At 37.5% G+C, this 25875-nt stretch overlaps 1 protein-coding gene across 3 annotated transcripts; it reads left to right on the top strand.

Moving 5' to 3' along the window:
• The first annotated feature begins 2168 nt into the window (after positions 1 to 2168).
• On the top strand, positions 2169 to 24457 carry map3k14a (mitogen-activated protein kinase kinase kinase 14a). 3 transcript variants are annotated; one of them, XM_028455851.1, is made up of 16 exons: positions 2169 to 2303; positions 14528 to 14813; positions 14901 to 14982; positions 15063 to 15291; positions 15761 to 16126; positions 16209 to 16343; positions 16425 to 16554; positions 17643 to 17771; positions 20576 to 20680; positions 21492 to 21649; positions 21715 to 21865; positions 22821 to 23126; positions 23201 to 23310; positions 23631 to 23769; positions 23973 to 24073; positions 24165 to 24457. In XM_028455851.1, the coding sequence occupies exons 2-16, from the start codon at positions 14546 to 14548 to the stop codon at positions 24324 to 24326; spliced, it is 2571 nt and encodes an 856-aa protein (XP_028311652.1). In that variant the 5' UTR covers positions 2169 to 2303; positions 14528 to 14545; the 3' UTR covers positions 24327 to 24457. The 3 variants fall into 3 exon arrangements, with proteins under 3 accessions (XP_028311652.1, XP_028311651.1, XP_028311653.1); XM_028455850.1 differs by lacking the exon at positions 2169 to 2303 and adding an exon at positions 11664 to 11828; XM_028455852.1 differs by lacking the exon at positions 2169 to 2303 and adding an exon at positions 11664 to 11804.
• Positions 24458 to 25875: the final 1418 nt, after the last annotated feature.

Genomic DNA, 25875 nt, shown 5'->3' on the forward strand with positions numbered 1-25875 from the left:
TCACACGTTTTTTAAACGTGGTTTGTTGCTAAATGTTGCAAAAGAGCACCACTGCATTGTTGTACTGCCCACTCCTCATTTCACAAATCAAATACTTGAAATAATAATAATCAAACTGGCGCCCTGTCCAGGGTGTACCCCCGCCCAGCGCCCTATGAGAGCCGGAGATTGGCACCGGCAGACCCCCGCGACCCTGTTAAACGGGAATAAGCGGGTATGAAGATGGATGGATGGATGGATGGATGGATGGATGGATGGAATAATAATCAAGAATTAAAACCATGCAATGCTGTAAAACATGATTTATAACATGATTATAAATTGTATTTATATTCCTCACATATAGCAGCTCAAGCAGTGTATATTGAATAGCTGATCATTACCCTAATAGTCAGTGATCGCAGTCTGATTATGTTAATTCATTAGAACTGGACATCAAGACAGCAGAATGTGATGGCATATTGGTCTATGAGTAACAAGGGTATGCTGCCAGCTACTGGTCAATACTTAGTAATACACCTGGAGAGGGAGCATTGTAAACACACATATATATATATATATATATATATATATATATATATATATATATATAGAGAGAGAGAGAGAGAGAGAGAGAGAGAGAGAGAGAGAGAGAGAGAGAGAGAGAGAGAGAGAGAGATTTTTTGTCTGGGTTTCCTTGAGGAAAAAGTTATTTTCTGTGTTTCTAAATGATCTTACTAGTGAGGTTTAATTAGTGCTGGTGTTCTAGTTTCAACTATATGTCCAGGTGATTTCTTTGTTGTTACCTTGAATATGTTTTGACAAATTTGCAAATGTCAGGCAAACGGACTGAGTGAAATTATATCATTTATTTATTTTACTGTTCCCAATCTCTGTTATTACAGTAGTTGTTTTTTGTTTTTTTTGGCGGTAGATTTGTGTCTTTATCCTTCAGTCACAAAAAAAAAAAAAAAAAAAAAAAAAAAAAAAAATTTAACCAAAAAAAAAAATGATTTAAATCAAAAATAAATATTTCTGCCTGCTCTTGCTGCTGGCCTGACTGCTTCTTCGGGCCCGGGGGCGGCTCTTGGGTTTTGCAGTGGCGGTACTTGGAAATACATTTGTCATGGATGCACTGGCCTTGGGCTGTGGGATAACACTCATACTGGGCTCAACCTTAGACACGTTGTTCCCAAATACCTGTTTTATGGAATTTCCACTCACCTCTTCCTCTGTTCACAGCCACCACCATTATTCCTAAACCACACACTGGTCACCAAACTGGCTTGACAACACAACAATAAACACAATATACACAACCACAATTTCACATCGCATCACTTAAAACTATTCCTCACCCATTCCATATCCTATCTTGTATCCCTCTTCCCTGCTAACTTCCCCACCCCCCTCCAACCCCTCACCTTGGTGTAACACTGCCCTCTCTTTTTTACATCCTCCCTTTAATAAAGTATTTCTTACCCTTCCCTAGGGAGGGCTGGTGACGGTCACAATTATGCAATGAAATAAATAAATTTATTTAATTGCAATAATAAAATATGCATTGCTGTCAAAAGATTGCACTTCTTGTAGTGTTAACCTTCGAAAGCATGTGCAGACAAGGTAAAAAAAAAAAAAAAAAAAAAAAAAAAAAAAAAAATAAATATTTCCAATCAAAGAAAAGTGTTCAAATGCAATTTTTGGATACTCAATTTAATTTTCATTTAAATACTTTTTTGCTATGATTGAAAATATATTTTTAACGCTATCTTTGTGAAATGTTTTTGTTTTATTGATTTAATCATAAAGACACAAATGTACTACCCATAATCCAAATACTAAAAACAAAAAAACGACTTTAATCCAAAGAAAACCTTTTTAATCAAAAAAAAAAAAAAACCTTTCAAGCAATTTTTTGGTCTCAAATATTAGCGCTTTTTTTTTTTTTTTTTTTTTTTTTTGCATTTCAACACTTTTTTTTCTTTGATAAAAAATATTTATTTTTGATTGAAGTAAACTTTTTTTATTGAATTTTTTTTCTCCTTCTGATTTAATAATAAAGACACGTCTATCTCCATATGTTTTGAGCACATGTTTATTTCTTTGAAACGTAGCTTTTTGTTTGCTGACAGTGTTTAAGTTTTCTGTTTTCTTGACTTTTCCTACTGATGCATAGGCTGCAGTAAACGAGGTTGGAGTAAAGAGACCCAGGTAAAAGTTGCCATTAGTTCCAACCTGTGGCTGGGCCGCGACCCGGTGTTTGGGGACCCCTACTTTAGGAGGTTAAGATCACCATCGGCCGACGCCTAAAGACTGCAGCAACGGTAAGGCTGCACTTTTCCTTCTTTCTCCGACATACACTCAAATAAAGTGTTTATTTGGGAGCCATTGTTACTTATGGCATCCGTTAAGAGTGTTATTTAAAACCAAAGGTGTAAATGTCTCACTTTAAACACACATTTATGTGCCTTTGTGAGCTGTGAAATGGCGGTGAGTGCGAATAGAAGGAAGTTGGGACGCTTGGAGATCAGTTTAGCATTATAACCTGCTTTAAAGTAGGCTAACTGATACTGTTTTACGGTCTGTGACACACTAAATATCACGTAAAAACTAAATGCAATGGGATGCCTTAAGATAGGCAGACGACTGAATGTAAATTCAACTGTTTGTGTGACCGGAAAAAAAAAACCTGTGGAAAATCAGAGGTAAAAGTAACTGAGTACAAGTTCCTGTAATTGAGTTGCTTTTTTGAGTATATTTCTAAAACAGTGATTTTACTTGTACTTAAGTACGTTTTTAAAAGAAGTAAAATAATTCGTTAAATTTCATTTAATTTATTTATATATTTATTTATGGCAGTGGCTATCCGTACGGTTGCCGTATCACAATGCTTACATTCTATTCGTACGCAGCGCCCCTATTTGACTAGTTTAGGTCACGTGATAGGTCAGTCATTGGCCAGTTTAGGTCGCGTGACTAAGACCAACCCTAACCCTAAAAATTGTTGCAATATTGGGTTATAACCTAATACTAATCCTAACCCTAAAACACTACGTACTTGTACTTCCGTAACCGTACCAATAGAACCGGGGGTTGTCCATTCGACAACCGTACAAATAGACACTTAATATGTTTATTTATTTAGCACACATTCAAAAAATGCATTGGCTATCCGTACGGTTGCCGTATCAAGATACCGACATTCTATCCATACGCAGCGCCCCTCATTGGCCAGTTTAGGTCACGTGATAGGTCAGTCATTGGCCAGTTTAGGTCACGTGACTAAGACTAAACCTTACCGTAAACCTAACCCTAACCCTAACTCTAAAAAATGTTGTGATATAGAGTTATAACTTAAACCTAACCCTGAGACGCTACGTACGTGTACTTCGGTAAACGTACCAATAGAACCGGGGGTTGTCCGTACGGCAACTGTACGAATAGACATTTTATTAAAAAACAAAACAAAAAAAAAAAACCGTAGTAACAATGGGTTTCTTGGATTTTAACCTTAAACATAGGAATATTTTACAATAGAATTAAATAAAAAAAAGACTGAAAAATAAAATCAATAATTAAAAATAAAACAATATATATTCTATTGACTCACTCCCTGGTCACCTTTAGTGTGGCAGTCCACTGCTACCCCTTGGGGAAAATAGGTGAAAGTGTCTAATTTCACTAAGGTTAATAAATGACTTTGTGATAAGATTTCCTTTTTTTTAAAAAATTGCAAAGAAGATTTTTGTAAAATATTACAAAATACTTAAAGTGTGCAAACATGTCACATATTTTACGCCTTGATCAGATGAAATTACATGGTAATAACTATTTTTCAATGTCATAATTTTCATAATCGATGTAGCTTTCGTTTTATGGATAGGTAGAGAGAGGTGATTGTTCAGAAAAAATCTACGCCAATATATCTATGTCAACAGAAAGAAAACTAGGACAGAAAAATATAATCATACAATAATTTAATCAAGTGTATAATAGTAAAGTAATAATATCAATTAAATGACGCCTGTAGGGATTTTTAATTGCAAGCATCTATCAAAAATATCTATCAAATTCCGTGCAGGTTGTGCTGAATACAGCTTGAAAACAGCGTACAGTGGGCTGTACCGAACATGTTTGATTTTCATTGGACAGGTGGCACATCTTTTATTTTTTTCCTTGTCTGTCCTATTAAGTTCAGAGTGTTTAAGAAGTGCAGTCCACATGTTTACATGTCTCATAAAACATGAAGTTAGTTAGATATATCGAAGACGTAAAGCCACAGATTTGTTGCTTTATTGTTGTAATCTGTGCTTTAAAATTTCCATTTCATATTTATTTAAAGTTTAAATAAATCTGAAATTGTTTATTATGAAAAAGATAGATTTTTTTTTGTTGCTTGTTTTCATTGAAAAATACATGATTTTGATTATTTTCCAGAATCGTTCAGCCCTAGTCAGGTGATATATTTATTGACACTGTGTGAAACTTTGTAGCAGTCTGAAAATGTAACTCTCATGTTCCTACGTTAGGAGGGTTTGTAATTACTTAAGTGCTTTCACCTGAACTGATGTAGAACAGATGTTGGTGCATTGTGATGCATTGATTAAATTATTTTCCACAGCCCAAGGGAAGGAACACCCTCAATATCAAACATGTGGTCATAATCTTATCGTTCTTTGGTGCATGTGTGTTTTAACAGACACGTAGAATGAACTTGCTTATAAGGAGAATATACAATTCTCAGCCTTAATCTTTGGTTTAATTAGTGCTCTAAGCTTTAATATGGAAATCTTTAACTGTGCCCTATAATCAGGTTCTGCCTTTATACTCACTGTATTATACATCCGGCCATCGTTAGCTAATACTGAGCAGATTTCCATATTTACTTCAGTCTGCCCTGACTCTGTTAGTCAGCGCTGAATGCACGCTGGGCCGTGTTTGGCCTACAGTCAAACTGCTGGTCTGCATCTACAGAACTCCCCAGTTCTGGCATGGGTCCATCGCTTTGTGAAAAGCCTGATGCTCCTATGGTCCAAATGTCATCTGTGAATTTCTTTGGTAAATTTGTGCAATCAGGAAGAGTTTGCAACGCAAAAACAACAAACCAGGCATTGAAAACAGGTCCAAAGGGTTTTTAATTGGGCTTTGGTGAACAAGTTAATAACAAGAGCACTCAGAAAGCACAAATTCTCCATCAAGTTTCCAGATTAGTGCTGGACGATATCGACCAAAATTCATATGTCAATATTTATTCTCAAAATGGCGATAGATAGACAATAGGGATGTAACGATTAATCGCAAGGCAGTTAAAAATCGATTCATAGGTATCACGGTTGATATCGATTTTCTGAAAATTGAATCGCAGTACTTATTTTAAACAGCAGATATCTATTTATCCTTCTCTTGTCCAAATGCTGAGGCGGCGGGCGGAATCTGCTCCTACTTTCCTTCTGGCTGCCTTCTACTCTTAAACATGTTCATAAATGATTCCTTACCCCTTTAGCACCAAAAGATTATCTGAAATATTACGTGAATATCTGTAAAAGTCACGTTTTTCTATTAGCTCTGTCTGCGAGCATAGCATCTCTTCTTCACTGCACAGAATAGCTGTATCCCAACGACCACTGGGTTACCAGCGCCCTCTGCTGGTTCAAACAAATATCTGACGTAAATACAGTGAAATTAATGTTTTTTTTAAAGTCCAATTGTTAAGGCACAAAAAATCATTTTCGATTATCAATATGCTCACGCTAAGTATCGAATTAAAAAAAAAAAATTTACATTTTTTTTCAAAACCTACTAAAATGTGCTGGTAGGACTTCACAGAAATGTTGTCACTGTTTGTTGAAGGAACCAATACATTGTTTGCTGGAATATTGCACTATAATGGTGTCACTGGTAAGAAAGACCCTATTTTTTGTTTCCAGAAGTATTTTTTCACTTGATCTTTTTTTTTTTATGTCATAAATTATTGCAGATTGATTTCTGACCAATATATATCAATGATCGCAGTATCGTCATATTGTGAGATAATCGTTATCGTGAGCTTTGTATCATGTATCGTATCGTGAGGTACCCAGAGGTTCCCACCCCGAGTGCTTTAAGAATGGTGAAAAAAAAACCAAAACATTTGCATGTATCACAAACATGGGCAACTAGCAACCGCCAAAAGTTAATGCTCAAAATGACAGCAAAAAATTACACAAAATTGCTACAAAAACACAAATTAACAGAGTAATACACAAAAGAACAACACAAATACACAAAAGGAGAAAAAAATGCACAATAGGACAACAAAAATCCAAGAACCCACATACTAAATAATATACAAAACGACTCAGAAAGACATCCAAAATTACCAAAAAACTACACAAAGGAACAACAAAATGCACAAAAGGAGTTAAAAAAATACATAACGGGACATTTATGAACAAATAGCTCCACAATATGTGCCACTTTTTCTCCTCTGTGTGAGTGAGTTTGTAGTGTGGCTTGTTTAGATGCTTTTCATGTTGTTCTGAGAAGTAGTGAAAGTAGCGACTCCTAAAACGAGTATTTTAATTCAAAATAAGATCTAAAATAAAAAATATATTGATATACGCGTTATTGTAATTTTCTATATCGCCAAAATAGAAAACTTATATATTAGATATATTGTGCCCAGCCCTATTCTGGATCATGTCATTTGAATCCATTCTTTTTTCAGTGAAAATGTGCAAAAATACTAATAATAAATAATAAATAGGATGTTTTGAATCAAATAGTTTTGACTCAATTTGTCCTCTGAATGATCAATATCTTCTGACGAACATATACAGCAACTTGATTTTTAATCTCTACGTTTCTTTTTGATATTAACTGGATAGAATATCGTAATATATCGCGATAATATCGTACCGTGACCCAAGTATCGGGTCACGTATCGCATCGCAACATCCTTGCCAATACTCACCCCTACTCAGAGCATTTTGAGATATCCTGCTAATAAACATCCCCATTAACGGACGGACGGACTGACAAAAACATAACATCTGACGTTAATTAATAGGGGTGTGTATTGCCTGGCATCTGGCGATACGATTCGTAACCCGGTACATAGGTCACAATACGATTCGATGCAATGTTTCCCGATATTAATGTATAAGGCAATTATTGTGATTTTTTTTAAATATATGACTTAAGAAACAACTAATCTGTAAATGTGTACACTTTCATGAGAACATTATGTATGAAATATATTTTATTGGCATATTTTACACTCAAAACATTGGCTTTTACGTGCCATGTGCCATCAAGTTAAAATAAAAAAATAACATACAATCTGCCTGTGGCTTTTAAACCAAGTTTGACTTTAGTGCAACTTAACTGAGGTACAGTATATGCCAAGAACAACACATAAATGCAGAAATGTAATACTTTCTTTTTAGATTTTATTGAAAAAACACAAGCAGGTCAACATGCCTAGATTTCAGAGGACTTCTTTGTGTAGTTACAATGTCTCCTGTAGTGGAAAAGACTTTCCTGGTTAAATAAAGGTTAAAAAAAAAAATTATATATATATATATATATATATATAAATTAAAAAAAAATCTATATGGTTGCATTTAGAATCGATCCGAGAATCGCGCGACGTAAAAACGCGATATATCGCCGAATCGATTTTTTTCAACACCCCTACTGATTAAAGAGCATAAAAAGTTAAAAGCAGCTTTAACTGAGTACAAATTACGGCTGTTTTACTCCCAAAGTACTAGAATAAATATGCAGTCTAAATATGTACGGTGCTGTCGTCAATACAGAGAAAAATAATAAAAAAGTTACCCCCCCAAAAAAAGAAAAGAAGACATAGGGACGGTGTTAATTTTGACTATATGATTTAATGTTAATTCTAGTCTTCTGACAAGAAAATATTTAGGTTTAGTCCTCAAATGTTATTTAGTCTATTTTTAGTCAAATAATTTCCTGGTTGAGCAACAGTGTTACATTGCTTGCATTAGTGTTCTAGTGAGGTTGCTGGCGTTGCTTATTTTAAGTCCATGTATTCATTTAAAGCATTCAAGCTGTAGCATAAAAGGAAGTGCTCATGTCTGTGAGCGAGAGTTTTGTTACGTTCGTCTCTGTATATGTCACAGCAGATTACCACTGTAAAATCAGAGGTTTGCCTTGTGGTGACAGGCTAAATAAGCCTGTGATTTCTTCTGGCAAGAATTATGTGTGATGTTGAGTGTTTGCTGCTTAGAAGAAGCAACATCTGATTCATTTGGTTTCTTCTCCACAGTATAAAATTGTGACAAAAGAAAAAGGGAAATAAGCTCGTATTTTTTTCGTTCTATTTTTTAACTTTCCGACCACATTTTTAGGACATCATATTATCAGGTGATCAAATTATTAGGGGGGGGGGGCGCTGCCAGCACTATATCCAATCAAATAAGGCACACGTGGTTTTTAAGACAGAATTCAACCAATCAAATTGCAGGACAACAGAACAAAGAAGAACCGTCCATCAAAGCGTCGGCGGCAAAATGATACCTAGAATGATTTTGTTGGGGTACAAAAATGATGAGGTAATCAATAAAAAAGGAGTTGTAGTATGCAAAACATGCACTTCAAGGATCACAGACGGAGAAGCAACAACTTCTAACTTTGTTCGTCATTTAAAGCTGCACAAAGAACGGTAAGTTCTGAATGAAAGCTAAAAATATAACCAAATCAAAGTCAGTTTTATAGGTAATCAATATTAAGAACATATATACCCATTTAGCTTTTCCAGCCAGGGAAACATTATATTGTGTTTTCTTCAGCACGCCAGATTCCATTTACAGCAACCAGCAGTTGTTCCGTTTATTTTTGCCTCGTTTGGGCCGTTTTTGTAATTTTATTTATTCCCAACTAAGCTGAACGAACACTGAAGATACTAAATACCGCAAAGAAACATAATTATTGAAGCAGCAGTTGAGCATTAATTTCTGTGTGGTGTGAGGTAAAATTGCAGTTTTGTCAAGGGACTCTGGTGCGCTGTAGAGTGTAGAGACTGACTGTAGGTTTTCTGACCAAAAGTGCTGTTTGACAGCAAGGTGAAGCATTGAAAAATATTATTGATATAGTATACACTGAAACTAACTTTGATTTTATTTGGTTTGTCTTTTTTTAGACATCCTTTCACAAACTCAGTTCTTCTCCTGTGGAATGCTACACACGTTCAATTTAATCCACTTTTCTTTCTTTACAATAAAAATCATTCATGAAACAGAGCCACACACACTAGCCTACATGTAGCTGAATTTTGACCACTCTATTTTTACATTAGGTTTATGAACTTATTCATTATGAAATAATAACATTAACTATAAATAACTAACAAATATACTACCATTATTTGTGATAGTCCGTTAAATTTATTGTGTCATTTGCCAGGATTTACATTGGGACAATCGGGACAGGGTTTTTTTTTTTTTTTTTATTATTATTAATATTAGGGATAAAAAATATAGTCTTAAGATAATCTCTTGTGTTCTAGTGCAATATGTTCACTATACTCACAAAATAAGAGATGAATTACTGTAGTTCTAGTGCAATATACAGTTGAAATTAATGATTGACCGATGCATTGGCCGGTCGATATTATCGGCCGATTTTTGCCTAATTTTTTTACGTGTATCGGCATCGGCCGATGCAGACTGCAGTTGAAACCATCCAATTAGAAACCAACTTCTAGTCAAAAGAGACTAAATATATGTATGTCAAATGAAAGAAGAATTGCACTGAATTTGATTACCCTGAATCATCAGTTTGTAGCACTTTCTGAGACTTCATTTGTATCTGGTTCACTTATCAGCTATTGTTTGGTCATACATAGATAGGATCATACTCTAAGGGTATTTGATTTATTCACATAGTTTAAAAACACACGTTAGATTATGTGGAGGAAGGTTGGAGAACTGGTTCCCAGAGGGCCGACAAACGTTATCGCAGCAGTGACAAAAAGCATGTTTGGAACCAGAAACAATCCATACGTTCAGTCACCTGCTTGTGTTGAAGGCAAAGTGTAAAATCAGATTTTAATTGACTGAGAACACTATTGTTTAGAAAGAGTTTTAGGGCTGTGCAAATATTTTTCAAATGTAAATCTTTTTAATCATAAGGAAGTACACGCATTTCACTTTTTTGTCAAAAATGTTTTAACTATTTTATTTTTACACTCCTTTTGGAACATCTTTTTTTTTGACTGAATGACTATAAACACATATATTTGTTTCAACATATAGTGTGCTATGGTGCCCTTCTGTTAATTATGCAATAGTCGTATATTTGTCACACAAAAGTTGCAAAAATGTCATATGTTGAAAGAAACTGAAGAATGCAGAGCTCATGTTTCACACTTGATGAATGAATGAATGTATATGAATGTTTCAGGGTCTGAGGGCGGAGTGACAAAAGCTTTATTACAGTTTGAACGAGTAATTACATTTGCGATATTACCACGATATCATAAAACACAATTTTCTAATCGCAAAGGCTGCAATTTAAAAAAAAGAAAATTCTTGTCCTGTCTTGTACTGTCCTGTTAAGTTCAGAGTGTTTCAGAAGTGCAGTCCACATGTTTACATGTTTCATGAAATGTGAAGTTAGTTAGATATGTTGAAGCGGTAAAGCTTATTTAAAGTTTAAATAAATCTGAAACTGTTTATTATGAAACAGATTGATTTATTGCTTGTGTTCATTGAAAAATACATGACAAGAGGCCCTTGAAAAAAAAATAAATTGCATATTAAATCGCAAGATTGAGGGAAAAAAATTGCAATTAGGTTATTTTCCAAAATCGTTCAGCCCTAATTATAACATGTCATGATTATAGTGTATGGAAAATATGTGGTTACAATGGGAGTCAGTGGGGCAAATTTGGTGTCAGCATGATGCATATCTAATTTTTTATACACTTCCAATATACAGCACTTTGGAAATAAGCAAATAAACATGAGAAAACAATTGTAGCCTTTAATAGCCTTTAAGATGACTCCAAGGGTTAAGTGTGTCTAAGTTATATATGTCTATAGATCCGTTATGCAAAGCACATTTATAAACATATTTTTAAACTCTATGGGTAGAGATTTGTCTCAAAAATATTCACAAATAGATCCCCAATTTTCTCATGTGTTGTTCAAATCCACAAAAATATTTACAATTTTCACATGTACTTTTTAGATTTTCACATGTACTTTTTAGAGTTTCACATGTACTTTTTAGAGTTTCACGTGTTTTTAAGATCCACAAATACATCCACCATTTACATGTGTTTTCTCATTTACGTGTGTGTATTCATCATGAATTATTATGTGTAAATCTTCAATTGTGCTTGATGATTGAGCAAAGTGCGTTTGTGGATCGGCCCGCACTTTGTGATCTGTCGCATATTCATATTGACATATTTGTTCCTTTTTTCTTTTTTTTTTACAATTTCTGAAATGAATCACTGCTTGATCACAATTTGTCATTCTGATCCTCATCTCTTCATCTCTGTCAAACAACAGGTCCACGATCAAAGAAACTCCGCTTAAATCCACTTGTCGTTAAAGGGCAGAGTGGGTTAATCAGCTCGGTTTGAGGCAGTAAGGGGAGGGAGGGGAGGGTTCTGGGGAAGTGTAGATGCATTTCCCATAAGTCATAGTCAGTCTGCTCCTCCCCCTCAACGCTGGCTGAGAGCAGAGATCATAGCAGCAGAGCGCGAGCCGAGACATAGTGAACGTCAGAGCATGCAGGACCAAGCGGGCCAGTGTGTAGCCTGCGTGTGATTTGTTTTCCACTGTGGACACACAAAGGAGAACCAGGTCGGTTGAGACCAGCATTCATTGGTACGTCTGCTTTCTTCCATGTCGCATGGAGACAGATTCTTCTTCAGCTGTTTTCACTCACTATTCCCTTTTTCCACGTAGATTAACCAGGGTGTGGTGGTGCTGCATCTAAATACGGAAGTCACACTTGTACAATATGTGCACGACATCCACACAATATGACAATTTTATTTGATTTGTTTGATTGTTGTATTATTATTTTGATTTGAATGTGAGCACTGCATTTGATTAGGCAGCGGTGTGATTCTTGTGGTTAAGGTTTCAGGGCCGATCTTTGTGAGAAGTTTTGATTGATTGTGAGAGACACTCTGACGCAACACGCTGCAACAGTTCTCCCAGTTCTCCCAGCCTCAGTCGTCCTTCCTGACCCAATCCAGCTCTTTGCCTGTTGGCTTTATCGTCTCGTGTGTCGTGCTGTCCATAACCTCTCAGCTATGTGAAGTCACGCTCATCTTTATAGGAAGTTCAGCCATCTCATATGTCATCGAGTACAGTTCCTTGTAATAAAAAAAAAAAACAGTGACTCACAACAACTCAGTTACAACTGTCAAAACAAGCTCAGAGTTGACCTTTAATTTTCAAGTTGGAGAAAAGATCACAAGAAAAAATCGAATCCCTAGACAGATTAAACGTAATAATCTGCAAAATAACACAATTTTTTTTTAAATTAATACATTTAAGGGGTTTAATGTTGCAGCAAAGTGTTTTTGTGTATGTGGGTGTTTGAGCAAGGTGTGTGTCATTAAGATTGTGTTGTAAATGATTCACCTTTAAGTAAAGAATTGACTTAGATCATTGGAAGGCAGCAACGCTATGTCACACCTTGATGTGGTCGTGGTTTGAGGACGGTTACCCTTCAGTCGTGTGCGTTCTCTCCTCCTCGTGTGTGTTAGTTACTTCCCGGAAACGTCCGCCCACGTTTCACAAACAGGCAAAAACGAATTAACTGGAGGAATGATTGTGCATCTGTTTCTGTGTTAGCGCTGGAGCTTTGTACAAGGTGCAGCATGCTCTATAGCAGTGTTTCCCAAACTGAGGGGTGTGTCAAAAAAATGTATTTGCACTCAAAGAACTTTACGTCTTACTGTTTTAAAATATATCATTGTACATTATATGCTCTTTTTACAAGTTTTTAAAAAAGAAGAATCAGAATTTTGACCTTTTTCAATAAAGATAAAAATGTTTTACTCATTTTGTTTAGGGCTGAACGATTTTGGAAAATAATCTAATTGCGATTTTTTTTTCCTCAATATTGTGATTGTGATTTAACATGCGATTATTTTTTCCAAGGGCCTCTTGTCATGTATTTTTCAATGAACACAAGCAATAAATCAATCTGTTTCATAATAAACACTTTCAGATTTATTTCAACTTTAAATAAATATAAAATATACATTTTAAAGCACAGATTACAACAATAAAGCAAACAAATGTGCGGCTTTACCTCTTCAACATATCTAACGAACTTCACGTTTCATGAAACATGTAAACATGTGGACTGCACTTCTTAAACACTCTGAACTTAATAGGACAGTACAAGACAGGACAAGGAAAAAAATGTTTAAATAATGTAGCCGTTGCGATTAGAAAATTGCGTTTTATGATATTGCACTAATATCGCAAATGCAATTACTCATTCAGCCCTAATTTTGTTGCGGGGGTGGTGGGGGGGGGGGGGGGGTGTATTCTTCAAAGAGAAGTGCAACTGAAAAGGTTAGGAAACCACTGCCCTATAGAGTAATCTTTAGATGGATGTTATAAAAAGATTATGACAATAGGTCTGATTGTAGACAATAACTTTTTGCTTTTGTTTTTGAGTCAAATGAAGAGAAAAAGCAGAATCCCTCAATAACTACTGTATTTCAGGATTATGATCGGACCTCCATCATTATGGGGTTCAGTGAAGCAATAGTCAGCCCCACAGCCTCACAGGGCAAAGCTCTAGGGCTGGGCGATTTTGGCTTCAAAAAAAAAATCTCAGATTTTTTAAAGAAAAATGAGTTTCGATTCGATTTTCAATTTTTTTTTAAGGCACTTAAAAATGACTACAGACATCAGTTATATTGTCAAAAGTGCAACTTTATTGCTGTGATTGTCCTCAAGAGTTCAAATGCATTGAATAATTCCAAAATAAAAGGTAAATGAGGCTCTGTCATTCAACAATTTCAAACTTTAACCCAGGTTTAAGCAAAAGTGCAACAGTAACTTCACAGTAGCTTAAATATTTTGATTCAGGAATCAGATAACTACATATTTTATAGCATATAACATTACAATAAAAAAAAATTTAATAAACTCTTCCCTTAGCATCTCAGCATAGTGCGAATAAAAAATTAAACATGCCTGCGGCACACATATAGCCTACTCAAAAGGTAAACAAATGTAAACAAAGAGGGGGCGGGCTCACATCGTGCTAGGACGGAACGCGAAAAAGTCAGAAAAAAACTTTTTTTTTGTTTTGTTTTTTACTCGAATTTGCGAAATTAAAATCCATTAGAGCTGGATAAAGTGCATGTATTTTTAAAATGTTTTTTTTTTAAAAGTCTCCAAATTCTCAAGTCTTCACAAATATCTTTTGCTTTTCATTGTAATTTGAATGCCTGACTTTCCTTGCAAACATCTTAAAAAAGAAAAGAACACTACAGATCGATAAAGAAATGTCTGACCCCAAACCTTTTTGTGATGTTCTTTATTTCCAGCTTCAGTGGACAGACAAAATGGCTGTGAGGCAAAGGATCTTCAACTCCACGGCGCCGTTCTGTGGATCCCCTCAAACGGAGCTTAAGGGCTCGTATCTGTCCTGCTCCAGTACAGAGCAGGAGGTAGCAGAGGAGGAAGAGGAGGAGGAGGAGGAAGGAGAGAAGGACAGGAAAATGAACTACCATGCTAAATGGTCCACCATTACAAAACTCCTGACACATGGAACCGCAGAACAAATGGGGGAGATGCCATTTAAGACCACCTCCATCATCGCTCAGGCCGAATGTGAATATACACATTATGTACACTTTGGTTTTTAATAACCACATCACATTTAGATTGAATCAGTAATAAATATTGTACTGTCTGCAGGTGAAACCCAGGACTCCCAAGAGTTCAGTCCTTCTTGTTTCAAACCATCCTTTCTTCCTACTCCAAACTGCTTCACCATCAGGTATATTTTTACACAAATACACACTTACAGCACTTTACAGGATTTCTTTGCTCATTTTTTTCCTATCTGTATTATTCCAGTGTCCCCCCCGAGCACAACAACGTGGCTTGTCCATCCTCAGCCTCCGTCCAGGAGCTTAACTGCTCATCAGTCAGACTTATCTCGAAGAAGAAGAAGAGACAGAAGCAAAAAGGGAGGAAAAAGTTTGAGAAGAAGGCAGCGAAGAAGGCAGCGAAGCAGCGGCAGAGACATCCAACATCCTCTGGAGTCCCTGAGCAGGAGAGTGGGACCTCTCGCATCCAGATCCTGGTGAGAATTCATCCCTACTTGTGTGAAACCAGGCATGAGACTGTTATTCACTATTTCAGAGAGCAAGGTGTTTTTATTTTTGATACAAGCAAACATATCCCAAGGACAGGCACTTATACAGTATAGTTTTTACTCCTATGAACTAAAAGTAAGTCATTCAAAGCTGTTTATTAAGGCAAGGCAAGGCCAGACAAGGCAAATTCATTTGTATAGCGCATTTCATACACAAGGCAATTCAATGCGCTTTACATGATCAGAAAGTGCAACAGAAAATATTCAACAACTTAAAAATAAGAACATTAAAATCAGCAGTAAAAAATATAAGCAATGAAATAAAGTACAGCCTCCAGTAGAAGCAAAAGAGGCCACTGACAAAAAAAAAGAAGCCTTAGAAGTGTTGTTTTATTCTTATTTATTTATTGATTAATGAATTTTGAATGGTATATTCTTTGATGTGTTGTTTTGGTAGGAGCCCTCACATGTTGGACCGAGCAGTGACCATAGCTCCTCCTGCTGCAGCAGCTCTGAAGATCAGGGAGGAGGTTTGACTCCATTCAGTCGTCACATCTACCCCACAGGCTCCAGCTGCTCTCCTTTACACTGGCCTTTGCAGAAGGTCAGCTCCTCATACGAACAGGACAGCAGCTCAGACTCCCTGAGCAGTATCGGAGACTGTTCCCTGGCTCTCGCTGGTCTCAGAGGCAGCGTCAGTCAGGGAGACCCGTGCTATGCAGGGCCCTTTTTCAGAGAGGTGGAGGGGGAGGCGAGGGAGGATGAAGACCGGCTGTCGGAGGATGATTCTTTCTGCAGCGAGGGGCTCATCTTTTACAATGAAGTATGTGTGTCTTGACTAGGTTTACTTTTTCATCCCTAAAATGTATTTTAACCAAGCTAACAACCCTCTGTGACCCTGACAGAACATTGAGCCTGTGGACTCTGAATACAGGGAAGGACATGAATACAAAATCTCACAGTTTATCAAAGAGGGCTCTTATGGAGAAGTTCTTGCAGCTCAAGATGTCCAGACCAGGTTCAAATTTGCAGTTAAAAAGGTAATAAAAAAAAAAAAAAGATCAGACCTTATGTCCTTTTTTGCTCTGATTTCACAATTGGGTTTATGAATTTTCTCTCAGATCCCCCTGATGAAGTTCAGTAGTGAGGAGGTGGGTGCGTGGAGCACCCTTACCCATCCTCACGTGGTGAAACTCTTTGGAGTCATCAAAGAAGGACCAACTGTAATCCTTCTGATGGATCACAAATCAGGTGAGCAAGTCGTTTTTGTACAAAGCGCCACAGCTCCTGCAAACAGATGAAAAATGTAGGCCCACACTCTATTAGATGGCAGCTACGTCATTTCAAATCCAAACGCTTGCTGCCATTGACGTAATTATACAACAATTGGTTTTTTCGACGGGGGTTGCTAGGAGACAGTGTGATGGAGTTCTCCTGTGAACATGAGGCTTGTACTATGATGTAGTGACCAACTGGTGCCATGTAGGTGGCAGCAGCGCACCTTTGGATGAGAGATTAGCCATGATGTGCATAGGTCAGAGGAAGAGGAAAGGAGTTTACGAGACAGAAAATGGCGCTACGAAGGGATATTGTGAAGTATCCAGCAGCTCACAACAGCTCACACTCAAGCAGAGCATGTGTGGATCTAAGTGGACTACTGAGAGTGTCGCGATCTTAAGAGAAGACGATCAACAACCTGGGCCAAACGGGTAGACTCAGTGTGTCGGGAGGAGGAGGAAGTTGCTTGTGTGGAGACTGAGGGCAGGGGGAGACTTGGATGAAGGCCAAAACACAGTATGGAAACATAAATTTTGCCTTCAAAAGCCCGGTCTCAGTTTTGTTTTTGTTGTTTTATAGAAGGAAACCAATGTTGAGGTGTCCCTAAAGCAAAAAAAAAAAAAATTTATGATGAAAGCAGAGAGTCTATTCTTTCAGAAATTGGTTTCAGATTTCAGATTATCATAGTACAAAATATTCTGTTGGTCTTTAAAAATCAGTCAAAATGCTTTAAAATGGCTGGCAGCGAGGGGGGTTGCCGTTCTGAAAATGGCTGGCAGTGAATAAGTTAATGGGTAAGGTACACTGTATATAAATTATGGGTTAGAGCAAAAAGGGCATCGTAGATGCTATTCATCTGTTGATCAAACAGTTGTATTAAAAAAAAGTATGAAGTTCTTTAAGGTATTTCCTAAGCCATTTTCCAAATTATTACTGTTTTTATAAATGAATTGCCAAGATCACATGACTTACCGGTACCTTTTTTAATCAAACTATTGTGTTTCGGTTGTCGTTACTGGATGTTAGAAAAAACATCTTTGTGTCTTTGTGTTTTGTTCCAGGCTCTGTTGGCCAGCTGATCACAGAGCGAGGCAGACTACCAGAGGATTTAAGTCTCCACTACCACTCTCAGGTGTTAACTGCGTTAGAGTACCTGGTAAAGAAAAAGGTGGCGCATCTAGATGTGAAAGGTTGGTTTAACTTTTTGTTTTTCAACTTGTAATTTGGCTTTTTCTTCTGCTAACAGATCAGATCCCTTAAAGATGTAATATTGATCACAACTTCATATTGACCTGATGCTTTGATACTTATAGTTTTTGGTTAGAAAAACATATTTCTTCTAAACTTCCGATGAATGTACAGTGATCATAAAAGGAGAATACACAAAAAATGTACAAAAATACACAAAAAGTACATAAAAGTTTATGTAGCGTTATGAATTCAACAATCCTTTGTTTTAAATTGAAGCTCAAATGTGTCCCATTATAAGTCCGGCCTACAATTAACAGCTGAATCTGTAGTGACGCAATGAAAGATTAATTGAATCTGGAAAAACTGGTTAAAGTTCTATTCATCATTGCTCCACACCAGTGATTCCACACCACAGCTACGTGAGCACATGGGAGCATTATGTAATTAATTTCCAAAGTAAAGTCCTTGTTATTGAATCCTGATTTGAACAAAACATGTGCACCTAACAATAGTTCAACCTTACTAATTAGAATTTGGGACATGTAATGTAAAATAACAAAACAATAGATAATCATAAATGGCCTAAATCTCTGATTGAGACGATACTGATACTAAAACGTCTCAGGACTGTGCCCGCTAGAGGCGAAACACTCAATCGCTTAAAAAAACTAGAGAAAAATCCAAAAATGCTCGGATCTGGTCAAACAAGGTGTCAGCGGAAAGGTCTGGTCGAAAGGTCCCAGAAGTTTAGTGGAGTACCTCAGAGGAGTATGAGCAGAAGGGAGAAAACACCAAACTTCTGCGGCCTCCTGCGGGTGCAATTCGGCCTCTAGCGGAAAACAAACCACATATTCGGACTCAGGGGAATAAAATGCGTCTGCTGCTGCCACATTTTTTACAAAACAAGCAATTTTTTTGCTCTGCGAGTGAGTGTTTCGCCTCTAGCGGGCACAGTTCTAACTCTGCCCGGGAGGGTTGCACATATTCGGACTCGGGCGGACCAGACCTCTCTGCTGACACCTTGTTTGGCCAGATACGAGTATTTTTGGTTATATAATAGCCATTGAATAGCAATGGTGGCCATCTTGAAAAATGGCTGCCTTATTGAATTTTTGAATGGCCAGCGCCTTTTTCCAAAATAGTGGCCCTTAGAGAGTATCTGTGCCAAATGTTATGCTTTTATACCAAAGTAAACGATTGTCTTAAATCTGCTGCACTATAATCACTATCATAAAGGCTGTTTAAAGGTCACATGTCATGCTATTTTTCACCCATCTCCATTTGTTCTAAGAACCCCAAAAACATAGTATTTGAGGTTTATTTTCCCAAACTCGTCTGTTTTACGGAGTTTTAGCCTCTGAAAAGTCACTTTCTGAGCAACTTTACACAAACAGGCTGATTTGTGGCCTACTTATGCATAGTCATGAGTGGGCGTGTCTATAGACGGGACACCGACTTCCTCCTCCGCGCACGTTGACAAAGGGCCAGAGGACGGCCCGCCCTCCTCCCATCCACTCTGTAGCCGAACTCATGCTGCTTTATAAACACGAGACAGAGAGGGGGGCGGGGCATTCACCGGTACATACATAGACTGTTGAAAATACATACATAGCACTGAGCTGGGCCCTTTAAACAGCGCAAATCTGATTTTTTTTTTTTTTAATCCAACCCAGGCCTCTTTCACAAGTAGTCCTACATCTGGTACACATGAACATGTGCATTAAGACCTGCTTTCTGAACCTAGTCTAATTGAATACAAATATTGAGGGTCAGGTGATCTCCTCCAATCGTGTAGGGTTTTTTAGAGATCACACAAAATCAAAGCTCATTCCATCTGTGTAATGTCAACACAGATTCATAAAATAAACATGAAAGCAAATATGCAGAACATATGCGTCATATGAAGCTGAGGATAAAGACCAATTTTTGTAATTAATAAGACATGTCCTTTAAAGACATGCAAATATAGAGTTCAGTCATTCTGGTTCAGGGTGTCGCTTTCTTGTTTGCATATTAGACTGTTAAACATGTATTTGTTGTTGAAAGTACTGTAATCTTTTCAAACTGTGACACCAACTTATAAAGACATAACTAAGTCCTCAAGGACTGGTAATAAATTTCACATGCAGCAAACTGGTGATAGCACTCCGGGGGAAAGTGTCAGAATGACTCTTACTTGCAATTGTACATCATGGAAAGTTGGAAAGTCAGATTTTGGGTCATCAAGTAATTGTGAGTGTGCTGCTGTGTGGCGACACGACTGTCAGGAATCCTGCCCAGAGCTCATTCTCAGGCACCAGCGCTGTGGAAGCAGTTTACCATGAGACGAGCTGGGAATTTCCCAGTGTGTGACTCACCTCGACTTCTTAGAAGGCGCATGTGCAGAGATTTAGAGAAGAAAGAAAGAAGGGGGGGTGAAAGTAAAGTGTGGAGGAGTGTGCAAAGCGGAGGAAGCGGGAGGACGAGAGAAGTTTTGCGATATTGGAGTGAAGAGTAAAGAGGAACAGAGTCAACAGAAAAGCAGAAAAACATTGTTGTCAGGGAAATAGCACAAACTAATCTGAAACAAATCATACAGGTTTGGAAATGGTACTCAAGCGCCACCTGGTGTTTACAAAGTCTAAGAAGAAAAATTAAAAGTATGACTAAATTTCTCCACATTGATGTGTTTTCCTCTGATTCTGCTGGCTGCAGCTGCCCTGTTTCTAATTATGTCATCTACTAACCACACACAGCACTGGTCATGGAAACCAACCATTGAGAGCACAGATGAACTACCACTGACTGTCCTTATTTCCCACAGCTGACAACGTGTTGTTGTCCGAGGACGGCAGAGACACCTTCCTGTGTGACTTTGGACATGCAGAGAGATTGGACCATCTGGGACAGTGCCTGAGTGGATCCAAAGGTAACTGGAATATTTCCATTTCCTGAAGAAAATGAGAATGCAGGTGCCGGCCCGCATCACACTGCATTAGCTTAGCATTAGCATTGGTATTAGATAGCATTTGCATACGTTAGCATTAGCATTAGATAACATTAGAATTAGCATTAATATAGCATTAGCCTAGCATTGACATTAATATAGAATTAGCCTAGCATTAGCATTAGCATACATTAGCATTGGCTAGCATTAGTTAACATTAGAATTAGCATTAGATCACATTAGAATTAGCATTAACATAGCATTAGCCTAACATTAGCATTAACCTAGCATTAGCATATGTTAGCATTAGCATTGGCTAGTAATAGTTAACATTAGAATTAGCATTAATATAGCATTAGCATCAATATAGCATTCGCCTAGCATTGGCATTAATATAGCATTAGCCTAACATTAGCATTAACCTATCATTAGCATTGGCCTAGCAATAACAAAGCATTAGCATTCGCCTAGCAATGGCAATATTGTAGAAATAGCTTAACATTAGCAATAAGGTTGAAAAGGTTGAAGGTCGAAGCTGAACATGTTAAAGATTGAATGGTCAAAATCAGTTAAAGAATGGCTGGAGATGAAGGGCTTGAAAGTTGACAAAACTGACATTTCCAATAGAAATGAATGGGAAGGAAAAAATGTAATTGGTTCAAAAGTTTAAAAGTTACAAATTATAAAATCATAAGCATACATCTCCTGCATCCTCACTAATAACTCGTTTAGCTGCAGTTGTTCAGGTGGGATTTATAGCCGCACGTCTCACATTCTTCTCTAAACAATGCAGATCTGAAAGGCACAGATACCCACATGGCCCCTGAGGTTGTAAAAGGAGACCTGCGTGGTGCCAAAGCAGATGTGTGGAGCAGCTGCTGTATGTTACTGCACATGCTCAATGGATGTCAACCCTGGACCAGATACTACACCTGCAGACTTTACCTGAAGGTGCTGTTCAGCCTTTAATTATTCAAATTTGAGCCTAGTTTGAGCATGTTTTGGAATGGTTTCAGATTGCTTACGAGCCTCCGCCTCTGAGAGAGATCCCCCCCGACTGCAGACGTCTCACAGCAGAGGTCCTAGAGGCAGGACTCCATAAGGATCCAACCAAGAGATTATCAGCCTCCAAACTCAAAGAGAAAACCGAGAGAGCTCTTAGAGAAGGTTTGTTTGTTTATTTCATTAAAGACATTAAAACAAGTTTATTTCTCCTCCACATTGAAAAAAAGAAGACAAGATGAATGAAAAGGAGCAGAAAGAAGTCATATTACATTTCACATTCTTTTTGAACATATCTAGTGATCTTGATCATTTGATGTCATCATTTTGATTGTTCCATAGTCTGATCCCCTGAACTGAAATGCACCTTTCTTTGGTCACTGTTCTCAAATTTGGTTTTTTGAATACCTTCTCACTTGACACTGCTGACTCATGTTTCCAACTATTTGTTCGCACCAAGGATACTTTTTCAGCTTATTCATGGTTTCTGCGTATCCTTAAAAAGTCTTAAAAGGTATTAAATTCATGAATTTAAAAATAAGGCCTTAATAGTCATTAAAATGTCTTAAATCAGTGTTTTAAAAGTCAACTTTAACACATAATAAGTATTCAAAATAAATGGTGGAACCAACTACAAAACAGTGACGTGGTTGCATCAGGATGCGTGTCATGCTTGTAGCAACTTTTAACAACATAGAGAAATGTATCTTTAAAGAAAATTGCCCGTCAAACAAAGATTTTTCTTAATGGTTTTTATTTATTATTTTTTTGTGTGTATACTTTGGGGGCAGCCAGTTGCACATCTGCACTAGACACTGGAAAAAATGTACCCTAACCCTATGTAATTGATCTGGCATTTTTTTTCTTAAATTTATTTTCAAATGGCATTAAAAAGTCTTAAAAAGTCTTGAATTTAATTTGACTGAAGCTGAACTTGTACACTTTTTATTTTGATCATTTTATTACTCCCAAAAATGTACTGGATGTTTGGTAATGAGTTCACTTCCTTACAGCACCAGAAAGCTAACAAAAGCTAGCATAAAAAAAGAAAGATCAGATTAAGTACAGAATAGGATGTTCCTCTCTAGGATGGTGTCTGATGTCATATGTTTCATTGCAGTTGGAGGCCTCAGCAGTCCGGTAAAGGGTCCCTATACGGAGCCCCTGTCTGTTACCAACAAACCACCAGACCCGTGTGCTCTCAGAAGCAGCAGTGTTGAGCTGGATGATGCAGAGAATATGGATTCTCATGGTACACCAATCAAAAGTCACAAAAAGTGCATAAAATGGGAGAATGAAGCAGCAGTGGAGGCGGAGTCAAAGCAATGTTTGCCTGTGAGTCCAATAACTCTGATCCAAGAGCCAATAAAAAGGGGCTCTAAGGTCAGCACTGGGCCTGAACTAGAGCTTTGCAAACTGGAGCGAGGTGAGTCTTTTGACAGCGTCCTCCTCTCAATATGCTGAAGAGACGCTTTTTTGACTGTTTTTGTGGTTGTTCAGACTTCTACCTGAGCAGTCTGTCTCAGCTTCATTCTGCTGAGATGCAGGAGCAGCTGTTGTCGTGCCTCAGCAGTGAGACCTATTCAAACTGGGAACCATTTGATGTAAAGGTAAGCTGAAAAACAAAGCCAGGTTTATTATTGCTGGTCAAAAAAAAAAAAAAAGCTGAATATCTCTTGTGTTGGACTTTTCTTTTGACTGGCATGCTGTGAATTGCATGTTGCACAGGGAAATATATAGATTTATGTTTTTAAAAAAGATGACATATTTGTGTTTTCAACAGCTATTTTTGAAAAACTAAATTTGATTGGTTAAATAATCACCAGGGTGAGACCAGTTGAGAACCCCTATATTATACAATCCTATTTTAGCATTGGGTAAATATTAATATCTTATATCTGCGGTTTGTGTTGTTCTTTTTTCCCTCCAGGACTCCGGCCGCTGGTCCATGAATCCTGCAGATGATTTGAGCTCTGGTGTGTTCTCCTACAGCAGTCTTTCAGACGTGCAGCTCTTCAGCATGGACCTGCTGGGACAGACACATGAACCCAGTCCCAGCTGCTTTGAAGGTGAAATGAAAACATTTAAGTATTTTTTACCTCCTTTGATGCGGGACAATTTATCTTGCAAGTAAAGTGAGATATTTGGAGAAATCAAGACAATGACAAAGGAACATTTGATGAGCGCTGCCATAAGGATGACAAGTGTGGAGATATTCATGCTTTTACCTTTACCTGTACATGATGCATAGTTGTTTTATTGATTGGCATAGGAGTTGACGTCTGCATCAGGGACTTCAGCAGGAGAAGCATACGGATCAGGGAGATGCGTCGAGTGAAGGTGGGCCACATCGCCACAGGAATCAGTGATCAGGTGAGGCCTGTCTGCATCACCTGCTGTCCACTCATGGCACAATATCTATCCCAGTGATATTTTCTCCTCACACGATGTGTTTCCTGTTCAGATCTCAGAGAATGTGTTCACTCTGGAGACCCAGCAGGGCCAACCAATTGCTCACGACGAGGAAGTGCAGGAGTCTGGATTAGAGCTGTGCTGCGTCCCTGCTCCAGACTCCAGCCACTGCTGGAGGTGGAGGATTAGGCACGGTGTGCTGGAGACCAGATAAGAGAGCACAACTACCATCTCCTACCAGCCACACGTTTGTGTGTGTGATCGGATTTTATATCCCAACAGCTAAAGAGGCTCCTGCTACTGGGCTTTGAAACATCAGGCTGACTCAATAAACTTTTTACTTAATATGTGTGTGATGGCATTTTTTTCCTCTCCTCTCCATGGTCATAAACTAATACTGTACTGACTGCTTAAGATTCTGTAATATTTGACAGTTGACATTTAATTAATTTGTCCAAGACATGACAAACAATTGCAAACACTGGCGCCTTGTAAGGTGTCATGCAGCAGAAGTCCAATCTGCATCTTGGAAGAGGCTATTATTTAGGAGATGTGATCCGATGGCATTTGCTGTCACTGGACACTTAGGAGGTGTTAAGTTTCTACCTGACAGCTGGGCAATGGTCAGCCACGCCCTACGGATGGAGTGGGTGAAGCTAATTAACTCAACAACCTCCATTCATCTTGCCCTATGGGTGGCGTCCTTGTTCTGTCCACTTCTTGGGGGAGTGGTGGCCCAGTGGTTAAGGATGCTGGGCTTGTAATCAGAGGGTCGCTGGCTCAAATCTCGCTCAGGCCTTCACTGTCGGAGTATAATGCAGAGAGAGAATTTCACTACAGCGATGAATAAAGTTTACAAAATTCAAATAAAAAAAAAAAAGCTGCACTTGTGGTAAAACAGGAGGAGGTGGTTCTCTGATCTAGCCTCTTTGGCGCCCCTGTATATGGCATTTCTTTAATACCAAGTAATGGATATTTACAGTTATATTATTATCAGAATAATTTGTAACACTTGCATAGTGATCTTCATCATACCCACAAAGACACTTAGGAGAAAACATGAGCAGAATTACAAATTAAAGTCAATTTAAATCATCATCTTAGTAACAGATTCAAAATAAAATGTATTAATATTAGAGTAAGGCATTGCACAAAAAACAAGATACATGTAAAATGCTTAGCCTAAATAAATAATTGAAAAAAGCAACTCAAACAATAAATGAAGTTAAATAGCTGCTGCTTGAAGACTTTAGTGCACACTGTAACTTTGCTAAAAAAAAAAAAAAACATTTAAATTGCCCTCTAGTGATAATTTAGCTCATCAAGTATTATTTTTAATTTATATACTTCCAGGAGTAAAACTAGTTTTTTATTGTCATTAAAACAAATGATTAATAATACTATCAAGTTTAGTATGCTAATAATATCAGCATTTTGGTCATTACATTTTTTATATTTGCATGGCGTCCTTAGCGTTTGCCTATATTGCCTACATAATGGGAGTGTAAGCCTGGAGCGACCTGAGTTTATGATGATCTAGAAGGGGGAAAAAATTAGGACATTTTAGTGGTGACAACATATAACAGACGTGTAGATGCAATGAATTGAATTAAAATGAATGTAGTGGTTAGCACATGTTAATTTTAAATATCAAGACAAAACAATGCAATTCTATGACACAACAAACCATTGAAAAACATACAACCTATTTATAAAATTTTGAATAATGCACTATAATACAATATAACACCTACAGGTATAGT

This window comes from Gouania willdenowi, chromosome 8, assembly GCF_900634775.1.
Source record: "Gouania willdenowi chromosome 8, fGouWil2.1, whole genome shotgun sequence".
Taxonomy (NCBI): domain Eukaryota; kingdom Metazoa; phylum Chordata; class Actinopteri; order Blenniiformes; family Gobiesocidae; genus Gouania; species Gouania willdenowi.